This window comes from Chlamydotis macqueenii, chromosome 2 (genome assembly GCF_036417535.1).
Source record: "Chlamydotis macqueenii isolate bChlMac1 chromosome 2, bChlMac1.mat, whole genome shotgun sequence".
Classification (NCBI taxonomy): domain Eukaryota; kingdom Metazoa; phylum Chordata; class Aves; order Otidiformes; family Otididae; genus Chlamydotis; species Chlamydotis macqueenii.
The window spans coordinates 103,668,988-103,688,457 of record NC_141557.1 but is presented as its reverse complement, the minus strand read 5'-3'; the positions used below and the strand labels follow the sequence as shown (position 1 = coordinate 103,688,457).

Genomic DNA, 19,470 nt, shown 5'->3' with positions numbered 1-19,470 from the left:
TTCCATTAATTGCAGTATGAAGAACAACTGCAAAAGCTCTTGAAAAGCTTAAAAATAAAAAATGAACTAGTTTTCATGCTTCACTTCAGGACTTCCAAATACTTTCTTCAGATGAAAGAATTTGTTACAATGCAAGTAGAAACACGGAATACAATCTGAAGCCTATTTTGAAGTGGTTCCCGCTTTAAAAAAGAAATAAAACACTAAGGTCTATTATCCAATACTTTCTCAAATCTGGCAAGCACTATTTACTCTCTTCTAGTGTGACAGTCCTTGTTTCATCCTCAAAATATTGCATAAAATTCAAAGAAGAAAATCATTAAATGAAATTAAGTCAATTGCAATTCTGAATATCTGACTATACCATGTACTGTTCTACCAAAGAAAAAAAAAATTTAAAATTATGTCTCCAAAAACGACAACTACATGGCCATCTAGACAAAAATCAACAACATTCTCGGAGGAACACAGTAGTCTTGTTGAAGACTGACACCACAAATGAAATCACTATGACTACCTTTCAGTGAAAAAAAGAAATAATCCAAATTATTTTCTGTTGTTGACTGTGGTTTTTTAAAAAGGCATTTTTGAACACTTCAGAAGCAAGAAGTAATCAATATATTTAATAGGTGTGGTAAGAAATACTAGTAGATCTCATTTCTAACTTTTCTCCTCTATTGCTACACCTTGTTTGTAGTTCAGCAGTTATTGATTTCATACTTGCTGAGAGCTGTTAGCAAATGTGCTTGTTGAAGAGCAAGTCCAGTATCTCTTGGTGTGACAACCAGCAGATTGTGCAGAAGGCTGCAAACAGCAGACAAAAGGGCAGGTGTGACTACAGCACGCTGTTTAGACAGAGTAGCAGATACAGGAAAATCATGCTGACTTGGAGATTCTGTTGTGGTTGTATCACTTTGACCTAGAATGTGTTTCATAAAAAAAAAAAAAGGAAGAAAAGAAAAAGATTAATTAGGAGCAGTTACATAAAACAAAATGCTTTTTCTTTTTCATAAAATATCCAAGTTCCCTCTACATTTAAAACAGTATATTCTGGAACAAGAGGGAAAAAAAAAAAAAAAAAAACAAGAAATCAGATAGAGGAAAAGTGTTATTTAAAATAGTTCTGAAATAAAATGTTCCTTCTAAAAGGCACTAATGACCATTAAAGATAAATGGTAAATTTGGAAAGACATAAATTTTCACTGCTTTCCTTAACAGAAAAATATTTTATATTTTTAGATATCTCTCTCTACATCCATAACTTCTTTTTCATTATATACATTTTTATCTTTCTGCATATAAAGAGAATTATATATACAACTCTGTGTGTGTATACATGTGCGTGTACGCGTGCATATGACAGCTTTACCAAAATTGAAAGTTTTTTCTGTGACTGTGTGCTCCCTCTCCTCGTCCCCAACCTGACCAATTTCCTCTAACTCTGCTCAAGTGATAAACACCGATAGCAGTTGTGATGGATGTGTTTGGTCATCACTGCTGCATGCGGCTCAAAGGGGACTCAGGGAGACAGATGACAACACAATAGCCAAGTGATGGCGATGCGCCCACCTAACCACAGTGCTGGTCAATGTCCGACTCAGGCCAACTTTGGAAGAAACTGACATCTGCAGCTCATATGCAAATATGAGTATGAGTCAATTATCTTAATCCATAAATACTGAGCAGGTCAAGAGCCCTTTGAGCTCTCCTGCATGGCAAGAGGCTGCATGCCAAGATCTCCCCTTTAGTAGGGATGCCTCTCAAGGTTACTCCTCGAGGCTGAGAGAATCCTTATTGTGTCAAATACTGAATAAGTGAATTTGGAATAAGAGCACTGAAACTTTCAAATCTTAGCTAAGTGACATAAAGGATTGGCTGTGCCCATATAATCCTTCAGATGTAAACCACTGGCCAAGTATGGGACTAGGATTCGATCCAGCCACACCTAGACTCCCCTCTGAGAAGGAGTTTAAGAAAGCAATGTTGTCTTTTCTGAATGTCATGACTCAATGGGAGTGTCTCCCTGACAGTTTTATCTGACCCTGCCCTCTATGCAGTAATAATCCAGTGTACCGTGCCATCATATCTTGTTAAATCACTGTTGCATTTACTACCAAACTTCATTAAATCGCTGTTAAACATCAACAAAGTGTACTGCTGTACTGCTGCTCTTGCGAGTGAAGTGCATCACTCTCACTCCATCCGTGACAATTTCACCCTATTTCATTTTAAAAGAAGTGTTTCATGTTTGTCTTCCAAAACAACCACTAGAAGCTTCAATGGTGATTGTTCTAGCAATACATAAGCTTTACATTCATGTAGAAATATTGGAATATGGGCAGGCTAAAACATTGTATTAATCATTACGTACACAAACTCAAAGTTTGACTTACCTTGTGCCATAAGCCTATCAGCTACAGTTTCAGGAATAAAACTGGCTGAATTTGTTGGGACTATTGCCTGAAGCTCAGTAACACTCCCCAGTGATGGTGATACAGACTGAATCTAGAAAGACACAGAAAGAAAACTAGTTGATTCCAGCTTTTATAGAGCAGATTTCTACTTATATTTTGTCTGAAAGGAGAAAAAAAAAAAAAACCAAAACAACCACGAACTCACCAAAACCAACAAACCCTCAAAAACAAAAATTATGTAAAAATTACTGTTCAAAACTAATTTGATTATATTTTGCTCATTATATGTATATATATATCAAATTTATAAACATTCAATAATTGAAACTATTGAAAGATGTGCATTATGAACAGCCTGAAACATTTCAGTTAAATTCTAATCAATGTCCATGTTACTGAAAATTCCTCTTCATCCTTCTTTTCATCCATATAATTGACTCAATCTATGTTTGAACTAAGATAGAGAGGCATTACTGAGGCATTTAAACTCAAATTTTTCATGGACTATTTGCTCTACTGAGAACATCAGCATTTGTCCATTCGCAGAAGGACACGGTCAGATAAAAATATCACAAGCACATTAGTCATCAGCCAAAGTGGAAGTTCCAGAGTCTTTCGAACTCTGGGTATTTCTTTTAATTTTTGTCCCATGATCCTTATACACATTCATTTCATAGTGAAGATATGACATAATTATATGACAGTAGATTATTTTACTGTCATACTACCATGCTCCTTCTACTAGTTCTACATTATCTATCACATTATTAATTTTGCATGCTTTCAAGAGTTCTTAACACTCTTGCCACTGCATTTAAAACCACAAGCCTGAGATCAGAAGACCTACAGTCTCCATTTTAATAATGTGCTTTCGTGACATGACAAGACCTGTGACCTGTTTCAAAGTATGGGATAAGCATCTCCCATGTCAGGTCACTTTTTCACTTATGTTTTTCGTTTTCTAGCTGGAAAATTCACATCAGATAAACTTTCTTCAAGAGTGTCACTATACAGTGTGAAGAATACAGAACGCTGTGGAATCCAATGAAATGTCGGACAGTCACAGTTTGAAGAAGGATATTAGATTTTTCCTCATAGTGAGCTTTCTAAGGAAAACTGAAATATTTCCAATATTTTATTTTTAAAGTCTTATTAGAATATCAGTTGGAATATTTTTTTACCTAAGGAAAAGTCAAAAAATACTTTCCTGACAAAAAGGGCGGAAGGAAGGAAATCACAAATTATTCCCTTCCTAGCTATTGTATCCTTGCAGCTAGGTCACTGCTTTCCAGGTTTGGCTTTGATTTACTCAGCAGCATTTTGAGCTACAGAAACTCTCTACTTAAGTCTTTTCTCATCCCCTAAAGGTTTAACCCCACCTCCCACCCCCCATCACTTCCAAATACTGTTATGCTTCTATGAGATCATCTTTACTTGAGACCAGAGTCCTGGCATAAGCAAAAGTTTGCTACCTCCATGTTGTAACTCCCTTCTCTCCTCTATTTTCCTCTGGTCTCCCACTATCGTCCATCCTACAGTCTTGAATCTTTCTCCTTAAACATGCTCAGTTGTTCCTCAAAAAAGCCAGAAGGTTATTGTAATACACAAGACAAGCTTCAGTAAGATTTGGGGTGCATGTCTGAAACCCAGGATTCACATATAGCTTGAGTCACATAAACAGTAGGACATGCTTGCCTAAATAATTTTTTTGTTAGTGAAATGCAGTACCAAATTGTACTGACAAACTGAAATGCAAATTCTGTTTAGATTATACAAATAAAACCCATATTTGCCAACTGAAATAAATTATTTAAAGTTTCATGCTTGCTCATTTAAATAATTATTAAAATCCACTATTTATATTAAAGTAAATCAATCCATCTTGACAGATGGTAAATTCTGCATTTATTCAGTACTATAATTCAATTCCCAGCATTCTAATAAATGAAAAAAAAAAAACCCTCTTTTTCTTAAAAAGTACAAACCCAAAATGCAACTTCTAAGAGTCCATATGGTTCTTCTGCAACAAGTAAAGCCCTAAAAGGAATTATTACTATGCTAAGAGTCATCTTAAAGATATTACTATGAACTTATACAAGCTTTCACATATTAGTAAATAACATCTACACTGCACAACAATTCCTTCTCCATGTTCTAAAACTATCTGAACACTTTGGGCAAAGAAATGAAAATAAGGTCTTAGACATATTAAAAAAAAAAAAACAAACCCACCAATAAAAGCTTTATCTGGTTAGAAAAATACCAGCTTCCTGCACTCATGGACCATTTATTGGTAATTGCTTCACAGTGGGACATGGGTTAAAACCAGAAATTTTCTGCTATCTTAACAGAAAACATACAGTAACACAATGAAGTTGTTTCCACAATGCTCTGCCTTCCAGGAAAGAAAAGATATTACTGCTTTTATAAATCACCTCTGATAAGGACGAACCAGGGGTCTGCGACAGTGTATCTAGTAAAGGGTATGTACTGCTGCCACCATATTATTTCTGGGAGCAATGAAGCGTTCTGTTGCTTAACAGTGAAACAACAGACTTCGGAAGGAAAAAAGAAAGGGTTGTGTGTGGGGGGAAATGACTGCAGATTAGAACTAATACAAAAGAATATAAAAATCGTCGGAGTGGAAATATAGGAGACATGAAAGTTTTGCCATTTATCTACTAGAAATGAATAAAAGGTCTTTTCTTAACCTCTAGTATAAAAATCCCTCTGGCATTGCTTTAATAGGCTTGCAGTGATTAATTCTATTCAGTTCTCTTTTCAAAGGTTTAAATTACTTAACTGTATAGCACTCTAGTAACCATGGTTCCAGAAAATAAAGCACACATTTTTATAAAATAGCAAGAAGATTTCATAGGAAAGAAGGCCATGATTTAAAGCTATCTAGGAAATGTCTGTAGATCTTTAACCTGCACCATTTTTAGCTCAAGTTTTTAAATAAGTGCTCATTTTGCTAAACAGTCCTGGAGACAGAACAGCCGTAGTGTATTTATGCAGCGTGAAGTAAGTATCTCCATGCTGACTGGTGTTCTCAATCCTACATACTAAACACAAAACAACATGCTGGTGAAAATAAGAATAAGGATTTGTTCTCTGGAATTACAACCTGAGTTAATGTTTAAACTATGAATTCCACAAAATACAAAGATTTTTAATTTTCTCAGAATTGGACTTTTTGCAGTATCCACATTCCAGTTTACAGAAAAATAAAGATAAATTTGACAAAAATCTGTAATCCTCTGAGATCTTAGACATTAAATACTGTGCCTATGAGTTAACAGAGTTCAGACAATCCACCTCTGTTGCTGTCTTTTACATGACCTTGAATCTCTGATTTCGTCCCAACATCACAATTCTTTACCCTATAAAATGGGCAAAACTGTACTTAGGGCCTTTGCAAGACCTCTGACAGACTATTTTATAGACTGAAGTAATGAAGAGAAAGATTTCTGTCATTAACGAACTTGCTTTTTAACTATCTCAATTTTACTTTTTGCAAATTTGGGGAAAAATTTGGGGATGAGGAAAAAAAGATGAAGCCAAAAATTAATTTAGATACTATTTCACTTTAGGTTTCATGAACCCTGTGTGAAATTAACTTTTGACAGCAGATAGTGCCATTGAAGTACTGATTACATGAAAACTGAAAACAGAAAACTAAGTGTCTTTTTTTTGTCTGAACTGTTTTCAAATATAAAAAAAAAAAAAAATCAGTAGACCTTTTCTCTTTAGAGAAAACAAATTCATATACTTCAGTAAAAAGACATCACTTTTGCTTCTGCAAAGATCTTCTAAATGCAGCTTACTGAAGAAAAAAGCAGTTTCAGCTTCTTAGACTAACATGAAATGAAAGAATGCAGACATATTTAGAAGACATATTTAAAGAAAAAAAAAGTTTCTTTAAAAGCAAAAAGTTATTAAAATGTCAGAGGAAAGCTTCCAACAGAAACAATTCTACTTGGCTTGATAGCTGGTAACTCTCAACTATTTGTGGCTGTTGTCATCAAATCTATACCATACAAGAAACCACACCATTTCTCTCTTCAATAAGACCTGCAGACTCCCTTTCAGCTATGATAGTATGCCATCTAGTGGGCTCGGAATAACTACATCTTCCTGGTATTATCAATCTATAAAAATCTAGACAAGCTTTTACAAACTTTTGATAATGACTTCATAAATGTACTACTATTTCTCATGCATCAAAATGGAAAGCTTTGGGTCAAACTGTAGGAACATAAAATTTGAAGTTATATAGTAATAAATTGCAAATACCTGATTTCAGGACAAGTTTGAGTCTTTAAAAGTACTTCCAAACTTTACTAGATAGACACTCAATAGTCAGATCCCCTACCTCTATGTTTCTTCTCCTAATTAATACTGGCATTGAAGCATCAGACCTCTGCATCTTGCCTTTCAGCTTGGAAACTTAATATCTGTCATGTCAACACTGGTACTTTTTTTAAAGGTAAGAAACTTAGTTAATGAAAACAAGAGTTTACAGTTGCTGAACAGGTCCATGAAGGACAAATGGAAATTAAATTGACTTCCATAAATTACAATCAAAGCTTTTGTGTGAAATCTTCATATTTATCAGGGGAAGAAGGAAAACAAAACAAAACAAACTTGAATAAAATTCTCTTATATTAGCTGTAAGAGCATAATCTTAACAAACATGAAGTCTATAACATCTGGAATACTGATACAAATGAGTGTATCTTAGTCTTCCACTGTACTTTCCACTTTAAATAATTAGTTGTGAATTTGTTAAACGGAATTGTAGAGCTATGCTTTTATGTTAAACTACAATGCTACTATTAATGTGATCTAGTAGAATCCAAATTATCTTTTCCTTTATTCTTTTTTTAAGCTATTGAAGCTGAAGTAATTCCATGTAATGCACTTTTCAACTCTTCATGAGAACTCAAGCACAATTTTAAGCAGATTAAGACAATCAAATCAGGTAAGAATTGCTGAAATTTAACTTTTGGCACAAGTAACATGAACAAAACAAGATGAAAATTGTTGAAATTCTATTCCTAGAGAGTGGCACACAATTTATTCAGTAAACAGCAATTTGGAAACAACTGCTTTTAAACAACTTGAGATTCTTATGTAAATGTTACTTTAAGCAGTATTCATGTTAGCATCTACTACCTTATTTAGACACACTATCATTTATTTGAGTTTCAAATATTCCAATTTGAATATTTGTGTTTAAAATAACCCTAACGGGTTGGGGGGGGGGCATTTGTTTTGTTTTAGATAAATGAAAATCAAATTCATTAATAAAATTTCTGAAAAAGAGAAATTTTAGCTTAAAACTAGAGTGTACTTTTTCCCCAATTATTAAAAACATGTCATCTAACAGTAACAGTATTAGAGCGCAATACATATATAGAGTCAAAACAGTAGGGAAAGATTATAATTGTGAAATATTTAGAGATAAAATTTCAACACTGGCTTTTCAGTGTTTTTATTTTTATCACGATCCACAACAAAACTGGTTATAACACTTTCAGTCAACAGCACAATGTTGTGCTTTATCAGCCTTTGTCGTATCAGTACATCTGTTTAACAGAAAAAAAAAACTTCTGAGCTATGATATTATGGCTTCCATATTACATTAGATGGTTTTTCATAAATCAAAGAGTTTTGAAGAAAATATAAAATGATAAAAATTTATTTCAGTGGAACATGTCAGAGTTTTCTTGCAGTTATGCTGCAGTCTTTGAAAATATATGATTTTTATCAGGTAACTAATGAATATTATAAAAGCTTTCTCCGCAGCCTGATCTGGTATTTCAAATCTACTCTGGAACTGGAATAATGTATTTCAATTTCTCTTCCTTTGCATTTGCCATCTTGAACGACAGCATATTTTTACAGCCTTTCATTGCAGTAATCATCCTAGTCAGAAGCAAGTTTTTCAAGGAACTACCTGCTTTCTTCTAGTTTTCATGACTATTTTAGGTCTTGCAACACATGTGCCACTTCTGTATTTTATAAAAGCATTTTCATAATCCAGTTTATTATGACACAGAAAAAAAATTTTAACCCAATGTACTTATGTGGTTTTGATTGACCGAGTTCTGTAGCTGTGTAGTACAAATATAGGTTCACTTTGAAAAGACAGTTCGAATAGAAGCAGCACAAGTGACAACTATAGATGGAGATTATTGTATTTTGTCAATAAAGCAAATTACAAAGTAATCTCTAGAGAATATGTCTTGCTGTGAGAAGCTACAGAATTCAGCATTGCCTTATGCATTTAGCTAGTCAAGGCAAGCTATTTTATTTATTTTGCTTGGGTAAATAACCATAAAAGTTTTCTTCAGCATATTAAAGCTACTTCAGAGTAAATTTCAGTTTAGTTTCAGCTTTTTAATTTTCAGGGTTTTTTTACTTTTTTTTTGTTAGGCATTTTTTAGCATTTGTAAGAGTGCTAAATTTCTTCAAAGCATTTTATGAAAAACTTTATATTTAAAATAGATTACTCTGCAAGTTACCATAGTTTCAGATGTTGACTGAGAATGTGAAGATCGGCTTTGACTGGATGGAGCCTTCCAAAGATTAAGAGAATCATCAAAATCTGTAGGAAAAAAATTACATAAATCAAAATAGAACAAAATAAGTTTTCTTTTCATTACTACAAGACCAGCAGAGAGTATAACAAGCTTTTCAAAGGATTGTTTCAGTGAAACAGAAAAGTAGCCAACCACAGTTATTCTTCTGAAGATCTCAAAATACAAGTTTTCACACATTGTATGTATAAATTCTTATCCAGCAAATCCATCGAATAAACAGAAATTAAATAAAATACAATTTTCAGTGCAACATAAAATAATCTGGAAAAAAAGCCACATTTAGCTCAAACTGCAGTTGCATGGCCTTTAGTCATCTGAAATAGTTCAGATTCAGTTTTATTTAAAATGTAATAGTACAAATGTATTGAAGATACTGAGGTCTCACAGCACAGACAATGAAAAGATGTTCTCACCTTCAAACAATATCAAATTTGCATTTTAACACAAACAGTTTCAAGAGAAACCATATTCATAAATATAATGATGGCAGAATTACTTTGTAAATCTGTTTTAGAATAAAAGGTGACAAGAATTTTATAGCATAAACCTGTCAATAATAAGTTTTGAGGTTTTCATATATTTTGAAAAGAAAATAAAGAATAAGGCAATAGATTACACAGATTCTAAGTGCAAAACCCACAAAATTAGAAGTCTTGTACATATCTTAGCTAATTACTAAACTAAGCTAACTAATTTTATTTTTAACATAACTTTGCAGATTAGTATTTTTATATTCCTGAAAAATGTGAGGAAAATACATTGGGGGAGAAAATCAACAAAAGTGGTTTCAGGAAGATAAACCAAAACAAGATTTTCTATTAAGAGATGACAAGGGTCCTATTATAAAGTAGAAACAAGTCATTCTAGATAAACAACACAATTCTGAACATACGACTGAAGGACTTACAAGCCTTTCAAGCAGTAGAATTTGAGAGATGGAGCGAACATTGTCCTGTCCTCCCTTCTTTTAATTAAACAAAAATTATTTTCCTGAAATATCATAGATGATTCTTCCTCCTTAATTCAAAGCTGTTGGAAAAGTATTGGTTTTTTTGCTTTCCTTTTCAATGACCTGATAAAACATATCTCAACCGCCCACTGAGAAGTTCTACAATCCTGGAGTTTGAGTTGCTCTTAGATATGATATTGCATCAGCTAGCAGAATTACCAAGAGGCACAAATAAGAAGACCATAGGAGAAATGAAATGCGTTGGACTGAAAAAAACCTACACTTACAGATAAATACAGCAGCCACAGGAGAAATTTATGATTTTTATGGCTGGAATTTTGTATACTGCTGAGCTACTTCTCTGATAACTCAGTGAGTTAACAAAGAGTATTTATTTTCCTTGAGTCTGTCATAAAGTCATAACTTTGTAGGGGAAATAGTGTTCCTCATCTGTTTGTGCTTCTGTAACATAAGTTTAACAGAAGCAGACCTGCAAGAACTATTTAAATCTGTAGTATTAGAAGACTGAAATACAGAAATTTAGGCACACACACAAAAAAATAAATCAAAAAGAATGAACTTCTTCATTTTCCTCCCTTTGAACAGTTTTTACTAATTGAGCTCTCTGAAGAATTTCCTAGCTTTCTAAACTTAAGATCATACTACACATTTGGACAAGAACGTGGATTCCCACAATGCATCATAGTAAGACTTAGAAATATTACTTAGAAAACAATTAGTCAATCTACAAGTTAGATCTGAAATACTCCAAGAGTACACAGGCTTAAAAAAAAAAAAAAATCAATACACTGTGTGTATTAAATTTGATCAATCTATGAATTAAATTATATCTGAATGTCTTAGAATGAAGCTAACTTCAGCAAATTAGAGTTCACTCCTACTCATGTATCTTTGAAGTTGAACACCTCAAGAAACAGGAGTCTTAGAAACAGTCCATATATTTCTTTTTCCTAAACTTTCATTGCACTGATCTGTCAAAGTCATAACTGTAAAAAGTATTTTACCCTTAACATTCTGCAAGAAAATGTATTGCAGAACCAATTACATCTTTTCCATCTGTAACTTTTTAAAGTTACAGATGGAAAAGCTCTGATGCGTACAGAGCTTCTTCTGAGCTACATTAAACTAGTGACTTACGTATTTCTTAAATCCTTAGAGTAGTATTTTGACTTAACAACATATTTAAGGTCGTGGTTTATATATTCATTTTCAGTTCCATTTTTAGTAAGAATTATTTGAGGTAAGTTACTAAAACTAGGAGTTATTTAAGTAGATGTAAAATACTACAAGATTACATTCACATCACTTACCAGTTATACCACCTTTTTCTATGATGAGGTCGTCTTCCTTGGAAGAATTCAAATCAAACATATAACAACCTAGGTAACAGTGTTTCACCATCTGATTCACATGTTCATAGAATTGGCAGTGAGACAAAAGGGCCTTAAGTGCAGGTTTTCCTGTCTGAGAGAGGCCAGATTCTTCATCATGTACACAGAGGCTCTGAAGACACGAAATTCACAAACATCTCATTAAAGGACTCTTTCACATAAAATAAACTCTGAAAAGAATCTGAATTAAGCCTAATACTGTGTATATGTGTTTATGCATAGCTGGTTTACAGGCTGTAACTAACAGATTCCAAAAATCAAATACAGATTTTAAGGCTGAGCTAAATCATAATATTTTACAAAAACTCTAATGATTTAGCAAAATGGAAATAGCTACTTAGCTCCTGAGAAATTTGTTAACAGCTAAGTAGAAAGCCACAGAAAGCTGTAACTGAGTGGTTCTAAGACAGTATATGTATCAGGAGCCTTTACAATTTTAACTTCTCATTTAATTGTACTTATAGATATTAACTAATACTAAATTTTTCTCTAGATAAAGAACACATTTATACTAATATAAGCATAAATATCCTGAAAAGGTCATCCTGTTCTCAAGTATACTGCCATTATCCTACATCTATCCATGTCAATACACTACGATAAAAGATTTATTTAGAAAACAAGACATAAAAAGAAATAAATTATCTTTGAAGAATGGTTTTCAGTAATTTCTTTTTAAATACTGGCTTCAGGGGAAATTTTCTAGAGCAGTGCATTTACACCTAAAAAGAAAGACTTAATAGTCTTATTTAAAATAAACATTTTTGTTTGACTGCCTTTGTTGCAATATGTGTTTTCTATGGTAACAAGAAAGAAACCAATAGGATTTATTAAGCTACAATATAACCTGGTTTAGAGTGACTATAAAAAGTAGAAGTGTTAATTGGTAACAGAATTCAGACTGAGAAAAATTCAAACTAATTACATTCTGCAAGGCAGTTTTAGGAGGCACCCTGCAGTACTTCAAAAAGAAACTGGTTAAAATTGTGACAGAAAATTTGTCAGTCCTAATTAGAAACTCTCTTTAGAAGTCAGGAGAGAGCAGAGGTAGGTGAACTGCAAATAAGTAATTGTCCCCAGGAGCCTCTACATCTCCTGCAACCCCTCCATTCACACTGAATACAAGTTTACTTTCCAAAAAAAAAACCAAAATAGAACAAAATCATATCAAATAGAAGCAGTAAAACTATTTTGTGTTACAGGGTAAGTTATAACCAGAGTTGTGGATGGCTACTGCTCATTCTTTTTTGCTTCTGTAATAGATAACATTATTTCCATTATTTGCCTTTTATGCAATTAATGGAAAATCAAATACGACAAACAGTTTTAAGAAGAATGTAGAATTTCATGTAAACTGTTTACGATGAATTATAAAACCGTACTCGTACACTGTCAGCAATTAGACTGCATCAACAATGACAAAGACATACTTTGGAAATTTTGTTAAACTTAGTCAAAATTTTACTATCCAGAACTGTCTTTGCCAGTTTAAAAAGCTATGCCAGATAATATATTGTACAACAGGGGCCCTGAGTTACTGATCAGTTACATTCATAAAGTGCTCTGACTTCAGAGATCTTCATACAACACAGGATGTTGCAGTTTTAGAATACTTTCATAGAAGCATATCATAGAATGGTTTGGGTTGGAAGGGACCGTAGAATGATCTAGTTCCAACCCCCCTGCCATGGGCAGGGATACCTTCCACTCGACCAGGTCGCTCGAAGCCTGGCTTAGAACACTTCCAGCAATGGGACATCCAAAACTTCTCTGGGCAAGCTATTCCAGTACCTTATCATCCTCACAGGAAAGAACGTCTTCCTTATGTCTAATCTAAATCTAACTGCTTTCAGTTTAAAGCCATTAGTCTTTGTCCTGTCTCTACATGTCCTCGTCAAAAGTCCCTCTCCAGCTTTCTTGTAGGCCTCTGTTAGTTACTGGAAGGCTGCTATAAGGTCTCCCTGGAGCCTTCACTTCTACAGACGGAACAGCCCCAACTCTCTCAGCCTGTCTTCACTGGAGAGGTGCTCCAGCCCTCTGATCATCTTCACGACCCTCCTCTGGAACCTTTCCAACTGGTCCAAGTCCTTCTTATTCTGGAGCTCCAGAGCCAGACACAGTACTCCAGGTGGGGTCTCACCAGAGCAGAGGGGCAGAATCACCTCCCTCAACCTGCTGGCCGTGCTTCTTCTGATGCAGCCCAGGATGCGGTTGGCTTTGTGGGCTGCAAGCGCACATTGTCTGCTCATGTTGAGCTTCTCATCCACCAGTATCCCCAAGTCCTCCTCCTCAGGGCCGCTCTCAATTCATTCTCTGCTCATCCTGTATTTGTACTTGTGATTGCCCCAATCCGTGTGCAGGACCTTGCACTTGGCCTTTTTGCACTTCTTGAGGTTCACACACATCAACCTTACAACCTACTTTACATAGGCTGACTTTACTCACAACAAAAAATTTCCTGTGCCACTCTTCATAGCAAAATCAACTATTGTAAAGCAGATCAACTAGATAGAAGCAACACTATAGACATTCTCATGAAGATACTGGCCTACAAACTCTATTAACAGCCTTTCTTTTGGCAGTCCTATTTACCTAAGGGACAAAATGATAAAGTTCTACTTTGGGTATGGTACGTCACTCCTGCTATCCACCCAGATCCACTTAATAGCTCTCCTTTGAACCTGCTTGCATTAAGGTCAACAGACAAACCATCTTATTCAGTGTAAAGGAAAAAAAGTAACTCTGAAACATAAAATTTGATCCTGGTGGTATCCTACAATTGTAATTGTTGTTTGTACTTTCAGTGGTTTTAATTTACCAGTTACCATAAAGTGCTAGATAATATCTTTCAGCATGAACACTTATTAAGTGATGAGCAAATTCCATTAAATTGCACTTCTTAATAAGAACCACATTTACTCAAAGCTTCTATTAATTGCACTGGAATTCATCCAGAATTCTGCAACTGGATTCAATTTTTGTCACCTTACCATAGTCATTGAAATATTTAACACAATACTAAGCAACTTTTAACAGAGTTTATATCGACAACTTACAACTGCCTCTTGTAAATCCCCTGCTATTACGAATTCAAAGAATTACTGCTTATAATGACAAAATGTAAGTAGTCAAACAAGGGCCAGATTCATAGATTACTTGAACATTTTCCTTTATGATTAGATGTAACGGAAAGATAAGACATACTGCAAAATGAAGCTCTGCAAGAAATAGCATAATTGATTTTGGGTGCAGCTGAATCATAGAGAACTTATCCTAGTAAAACAGGAGGAAAGTCTTTCAGCACTAACTTGATCTTTTGCAGAAAAGAATAGATAAAACAGGATATGGTTCCATCTACAAATTTCTTCAAAAAAGAACATACACTGCTCTCACATAGGTATGATCTCACATACCGGAAGGAGCAAGATGGACAGAAAGAACAGGTATCAAAGCCACAAAAAATTTGAAAAATTGGGAACTAAGTTTCAGAGATCTTTACATAAAATGAAGCAGACTTGCTGAAGGTAACACGAGAGGACTGACTCAAGATCAAAATCAAGACCGGCCCTGAGGAGAGAGACTTGGGAGTGAATTTATAAACATCACATTCTCAGAATTTCTGCTTCCTCATACCCCTCAAATCACGTTGCATTCCAAATGTGGGTAAAATAAATAAATTCCTATCTTAAAATGTTAATGTAAGTAGGCAAGCTTCCTAGGAGCCCAAAGATACTATGCTCATTAAATGTAACATATGTACAAACTAACTTTGGTTCTTTTCTTGAGCTTGCTGAATGTTCTAAATAAGTCTGTCTGTTCATATATTTCTCATTCCAAAATGTTACCTTAGACATGTAATTTTTTAAGTTCATATTTTATAGGTATATTGACATAAGATTTTATGTCAAATAACATCTCTCTGTGACACTATGACTTTTTTCATCAAATGTAGTTGTCACTCACTTGCCAAAGACAATCTTTCACGTCTTCTGTAGGAATTGGAATCACAAGGAGATTCTGTAGAATAAAAGCAGCCTGAAAGGAATTAAAACATCAATATTAGCATCTAGCCATCACAGTTAAAAAAAAAAAAACACATCAGATTGAACAGTATGGTCTCCATTGCATTAGATGTATGTTGAAACACAAAGAATTTTCATGGTCATGTTGGATAAAAAGAATAATAGAAGGATGTAACCTAAACTCCCTCAAACGTCACCTACAACAGATGTCATTAGGGCATGACACAAGAGAAGACTGGTAAGACAAAAAGACTATGAAGACATGGAATAGAAATCACTAGGAAACAAATTTATTTTTTTAAAAAATACTTTATCACTGTTCCAGTACAGCTAATCCTGTTCAATAAGCATTACATAAGAAGTAGTATTGGGAAAAAAAAAAAAAATCTCTTGAGCAGGAAAATCTGTATACCTGTTTATGACCCTTCATTCTATTGTCCTCACACACTGTTTTTTAATTATTATAACATAATTGGGACAACATGGGGGACACATTGGGACAGACACATACATTCCAAATATTCTCCTTTCAAAATAAATTACACTTGTGTTTTTCTAATTTATATTACACACATATGACACGTATATGTGGGTGGACTGAAACTGCTTTTTTCATATTTTGTCAATCTTTTGTCAATAATTTTTATGAGACAACTAAAATGATCCAGAAGTTAAATAAAACAATGAAGCATACACTCTCCAAAGCATTTTGTACCAATAAATTCAAAACATTCCTTTGGAATATGTAATTAGTTGACCAACAGAGCTGGGAAGAAACTAACTCACTATTTGTCACAGTTCTTTCTTACTCATTGGAAAACAAGAAAAATCTTACAACTACAGGAGGTAGAAAGTTGCAAAAAATGTGTACACAGTTTAAATATAGTAGTAAATATAGTATTCAGTTTAAATATAGTATTTCAAGGCCAGGTTGGATGAGGCTCTGAGCAACCTGATCTAGTCGGGGATGTCCCTGCTCCTTGCAGGGGGGTTGGACTAGATGACCTTTGAAGGTCCCTTGCAACCCGAACCATTCTGTGATTCTATGATTCTATTACATAGTTCTATGTGCTGTTCTATCAGAGTACAGATTTTCAGTTCTCACAAATGAACCTTAGTGCCTAGGCAAATTAGATTACTTCACGTCTGCAATGAAGAGATATTTACCACAGATCAGGTGATGAGTTCATACCAAAGTGTTCATAAATGGAACAAAACAGCCATTAAAATCTGGGCTAATTTGTCACGCTTTAGCAACCTATTTGTTTGCCTGAGTAAGCCTTAGGAGTTTTTATGCATTTACTTGTATTTTTCAGATAATGTCTGATTTTACACTAGTCATCTACATTTGTTGGTTCTTAAGTAATTCTAAACAAAAAGCTAAACATTTATTTCAATTAGGTAGTATTTAACTCACAAAGCAGTAGGTGTTGTGCAGCATGAGAGAATAGATATATAGAATAAAAAATTAAAAAATCTTTTCTCCTTAATGAAAAAAAAACTTGACAAGCTAAGAGAGCAAAAGGACACAAGAAACATACCTCCCTGCGTACCATGCTACATTCAGATTGGTCCAGAAGGATGTTTATCACCGTTCCCCACAGCCCTCCTGAAATGTTCTGGCAACTTACTGCTAAAGCATTACATCCTATTTCAAGAGATGTAAGAGCTGATCCAATTCCAAGTGCTGTAAATCTGACCTAGCACATATAAGCACAACATAAAATGACATTTCTTACAGTAATTAGCAACACATTTTTTAAATTACCAACTTGTATTAACTGAATCTGGAGCTTAAGGGAATAATTTAAAAAGTAACAACACCTTTTCCTCTATTTTTCTGTCTCTATACCCATAATCACAACTATATGTATGTAAAAATGACAGAATTAATAAAATAGATTTTTGAATACTTAAAAATACTAAGATAATCTTCAACATTCTTCATATCATATCTTACCACCAAAATAGTTTCATTTAGCAAACTCATTTAACAGATTTGCCCTAAATTTGTAGTTCATGTAAATGTTTCTACTTTGCAGCTAAGTAACACCAATGTAAATGAAAATTGCCTATGAATCATAATCACAAGTGACTAATGAAAGCATACAAGACAGAAGAGGTAGGGAAGGATGTCTCAGAAAATGTTTACACGGAAATATTCTCCCTGATTTTATTGTTACTGTTATTTAGGATACAGTCAGTAGCATTTTAAATAATGCAAAACAGTTTCAATATCAAATAAATTAATGAAAGAAAAATTTTGACTTAAGTGTCAGAAAAAGACATCAACTTAACATTGCATTAACTAACCTCAGGGTCTCTATCTACCCATAAAGGAACCAGCCATGTCAGACCTAGCTGAGAAGCATCTTGTCCTTCACTGTTATCATAAGGCAAAGACCAAAGAGATATCCAGTCCTGATTAGAGAACAGAAAATGAATTAATAAATTATTTTACAACTCTTTCAATGCCACATCAGTCTACTAACAGCCCGAGCTACCAATTACATACCAGGACTCTTTAAATGCACACAACGCTGATATTCTAGGAAAAAGATTTTGATTCTGCCAAAGTTATTAATCAAAGTTATCCAGCATATCTCTTGCATAACACTGTTGCACAGAAGAAGGCTAATTTTTTATTTCTTTCTCCATAAGATTTGACACTAAATCACATGATAGTAAACAACGGCCAGGATTTAAAATTTCTTTGAGATCAGAAGTTATACTACAGTCTAAACAGTAACACTGTTGTACAGACAAATTATGACTTATAGCCACAAAAAATACCACCAGTCATTATGCTACTATACATATTCTACATATACATTTTTTTCTAAACTGTCAAAAATTTAGCTCTCAAAATATGCACATGGACACAAAGTACAAATGTAAGTTTCACTAATAAGTAATGATAGTTCCTTTTGCAAGCAAGACAATAATTCTTTCATGTATTTACATTCTTTCATGTATACATATATATTCACACGTGAAACAATACACGTGTGTATGTTAGAAAGCCTGTTATCTATACAAGGCTGAAGAAATAATGCTGTTATAAATCCTTTAATTCACTCATGCTACATAAAATCGTGATTTCCATTTTTTACAAAAAGAAAACTATACCTTATTCTGATAGAAGGCCTTTCTAAACCCACAGAATTAGTTGCAGAATTATTTCAATAACATTAGAACTGAATCTTCAGCTTTCTTGTATACTACACTCTATTCTATTCATTTATCAACATCATATACCAAATGAAATTACCTGTTTGTTTTTTTTTTTCATTTTTACTATCTGCTGCAATATAAGACATGTTCCCCCACCACATACAAAAATCTATCACTTAACTTTAGTAGTTAAAATACATCTGTGCATAGCCCTCACAACTGACAAGATAAGAACAACTGTAATGCACTCACCGTATCCTTGGCTTGAGTCATCATTTCATGAGATAAGTGAAGCAAGCAAAGAACTGTGCTTTTTGTAACACCTTTTCCCATGAAGGACATAGCGTTTCCTCCCCATTCAACATAAAATGATGAGATGACCTAAGAGTGGGAGCACAAGTCTATGGTAGCTTTACTGTAAGCAGTATACAGGAGGAGTACAAACTGTCCTATATACTACTAAATCATAATTTAAACTCATAAAAACATGGCACATTTCTAGCTGAATTTTAAGAATGTATTTATCTATGAGTCATTCAGTCATATGATGGTTTCCTATATGGTTAAACCTCTCAAATCAATGCTTTTTATTTGCTTCTTGAAATAAAGAATGGAGTGGAACTTACTAATAAGCACAATATTGAATAGAAACCTGCAAGTTTGTTTTTGATTGAAATAGTCCATTTATTGCACTCACTTTTTTATGCTATGTTTGGAATGAAAAATATATTTTCTTTTCAAAATTCTGTGTTCAAAAAAAAAGGATCATTTACATCTTTTATTGTGATTTGAATTGGAATAAATATATCAGCCTTCTGTATCAAAATCTAATGAACAGAAATAAAGGTCACTAAAGATCATAATGTAAAACAAACTGTCTCCGACCAAATA

The 19,470-nt window shown here is 33.8% G+C and overlaps 1 protein-coding gene across 5 annotated transcripts in view; it reads right to left on the bottom strand.

Moving 5' to 3' along the window:
* Positions 1-19,470, bottom strand: part of RTTN (rotatin) — an 89,410-nt gene that overhangs the window by 23,831 nt on the left and 46,109 nt on the right. For all 5 annotated transcript variants that reach the window (XM_086740558.1, XM_086740554.1, XM_086740556.1 and 2 more), the window contains 8 exons: positions 18,832-18,960; positions 17,719-17,826; positions 16,947-17,105; positions 15,347-15,418; positions 11,303-11,495; positions 8,945-9,027; positions 2,394-2,505; positions 721-919 (listed from right to left, as the gene is read on the bottom strand). In XM_086740558.1, coding sequence (XP_086596684.1) covers positions 721-919; positions 2,394-2,505; positions 8,945-9,027; positions 11,303-11,495; positions 15,347-15,418; positions 16,947-17,105; positions 17,719-17,826; positions 18,832-18,960 — 1,055 coding nt within the window. The remainder of the gene's footprint in view (positions 1-720; positions 920-2,393; positions 2,506-8,944; positions 9,028-11,302; positions 11,496-15,346; positions 15,419-16,946; positions 17,106-17,718; positions 17,827-18,831; positions 18,961-19,470) is intronic.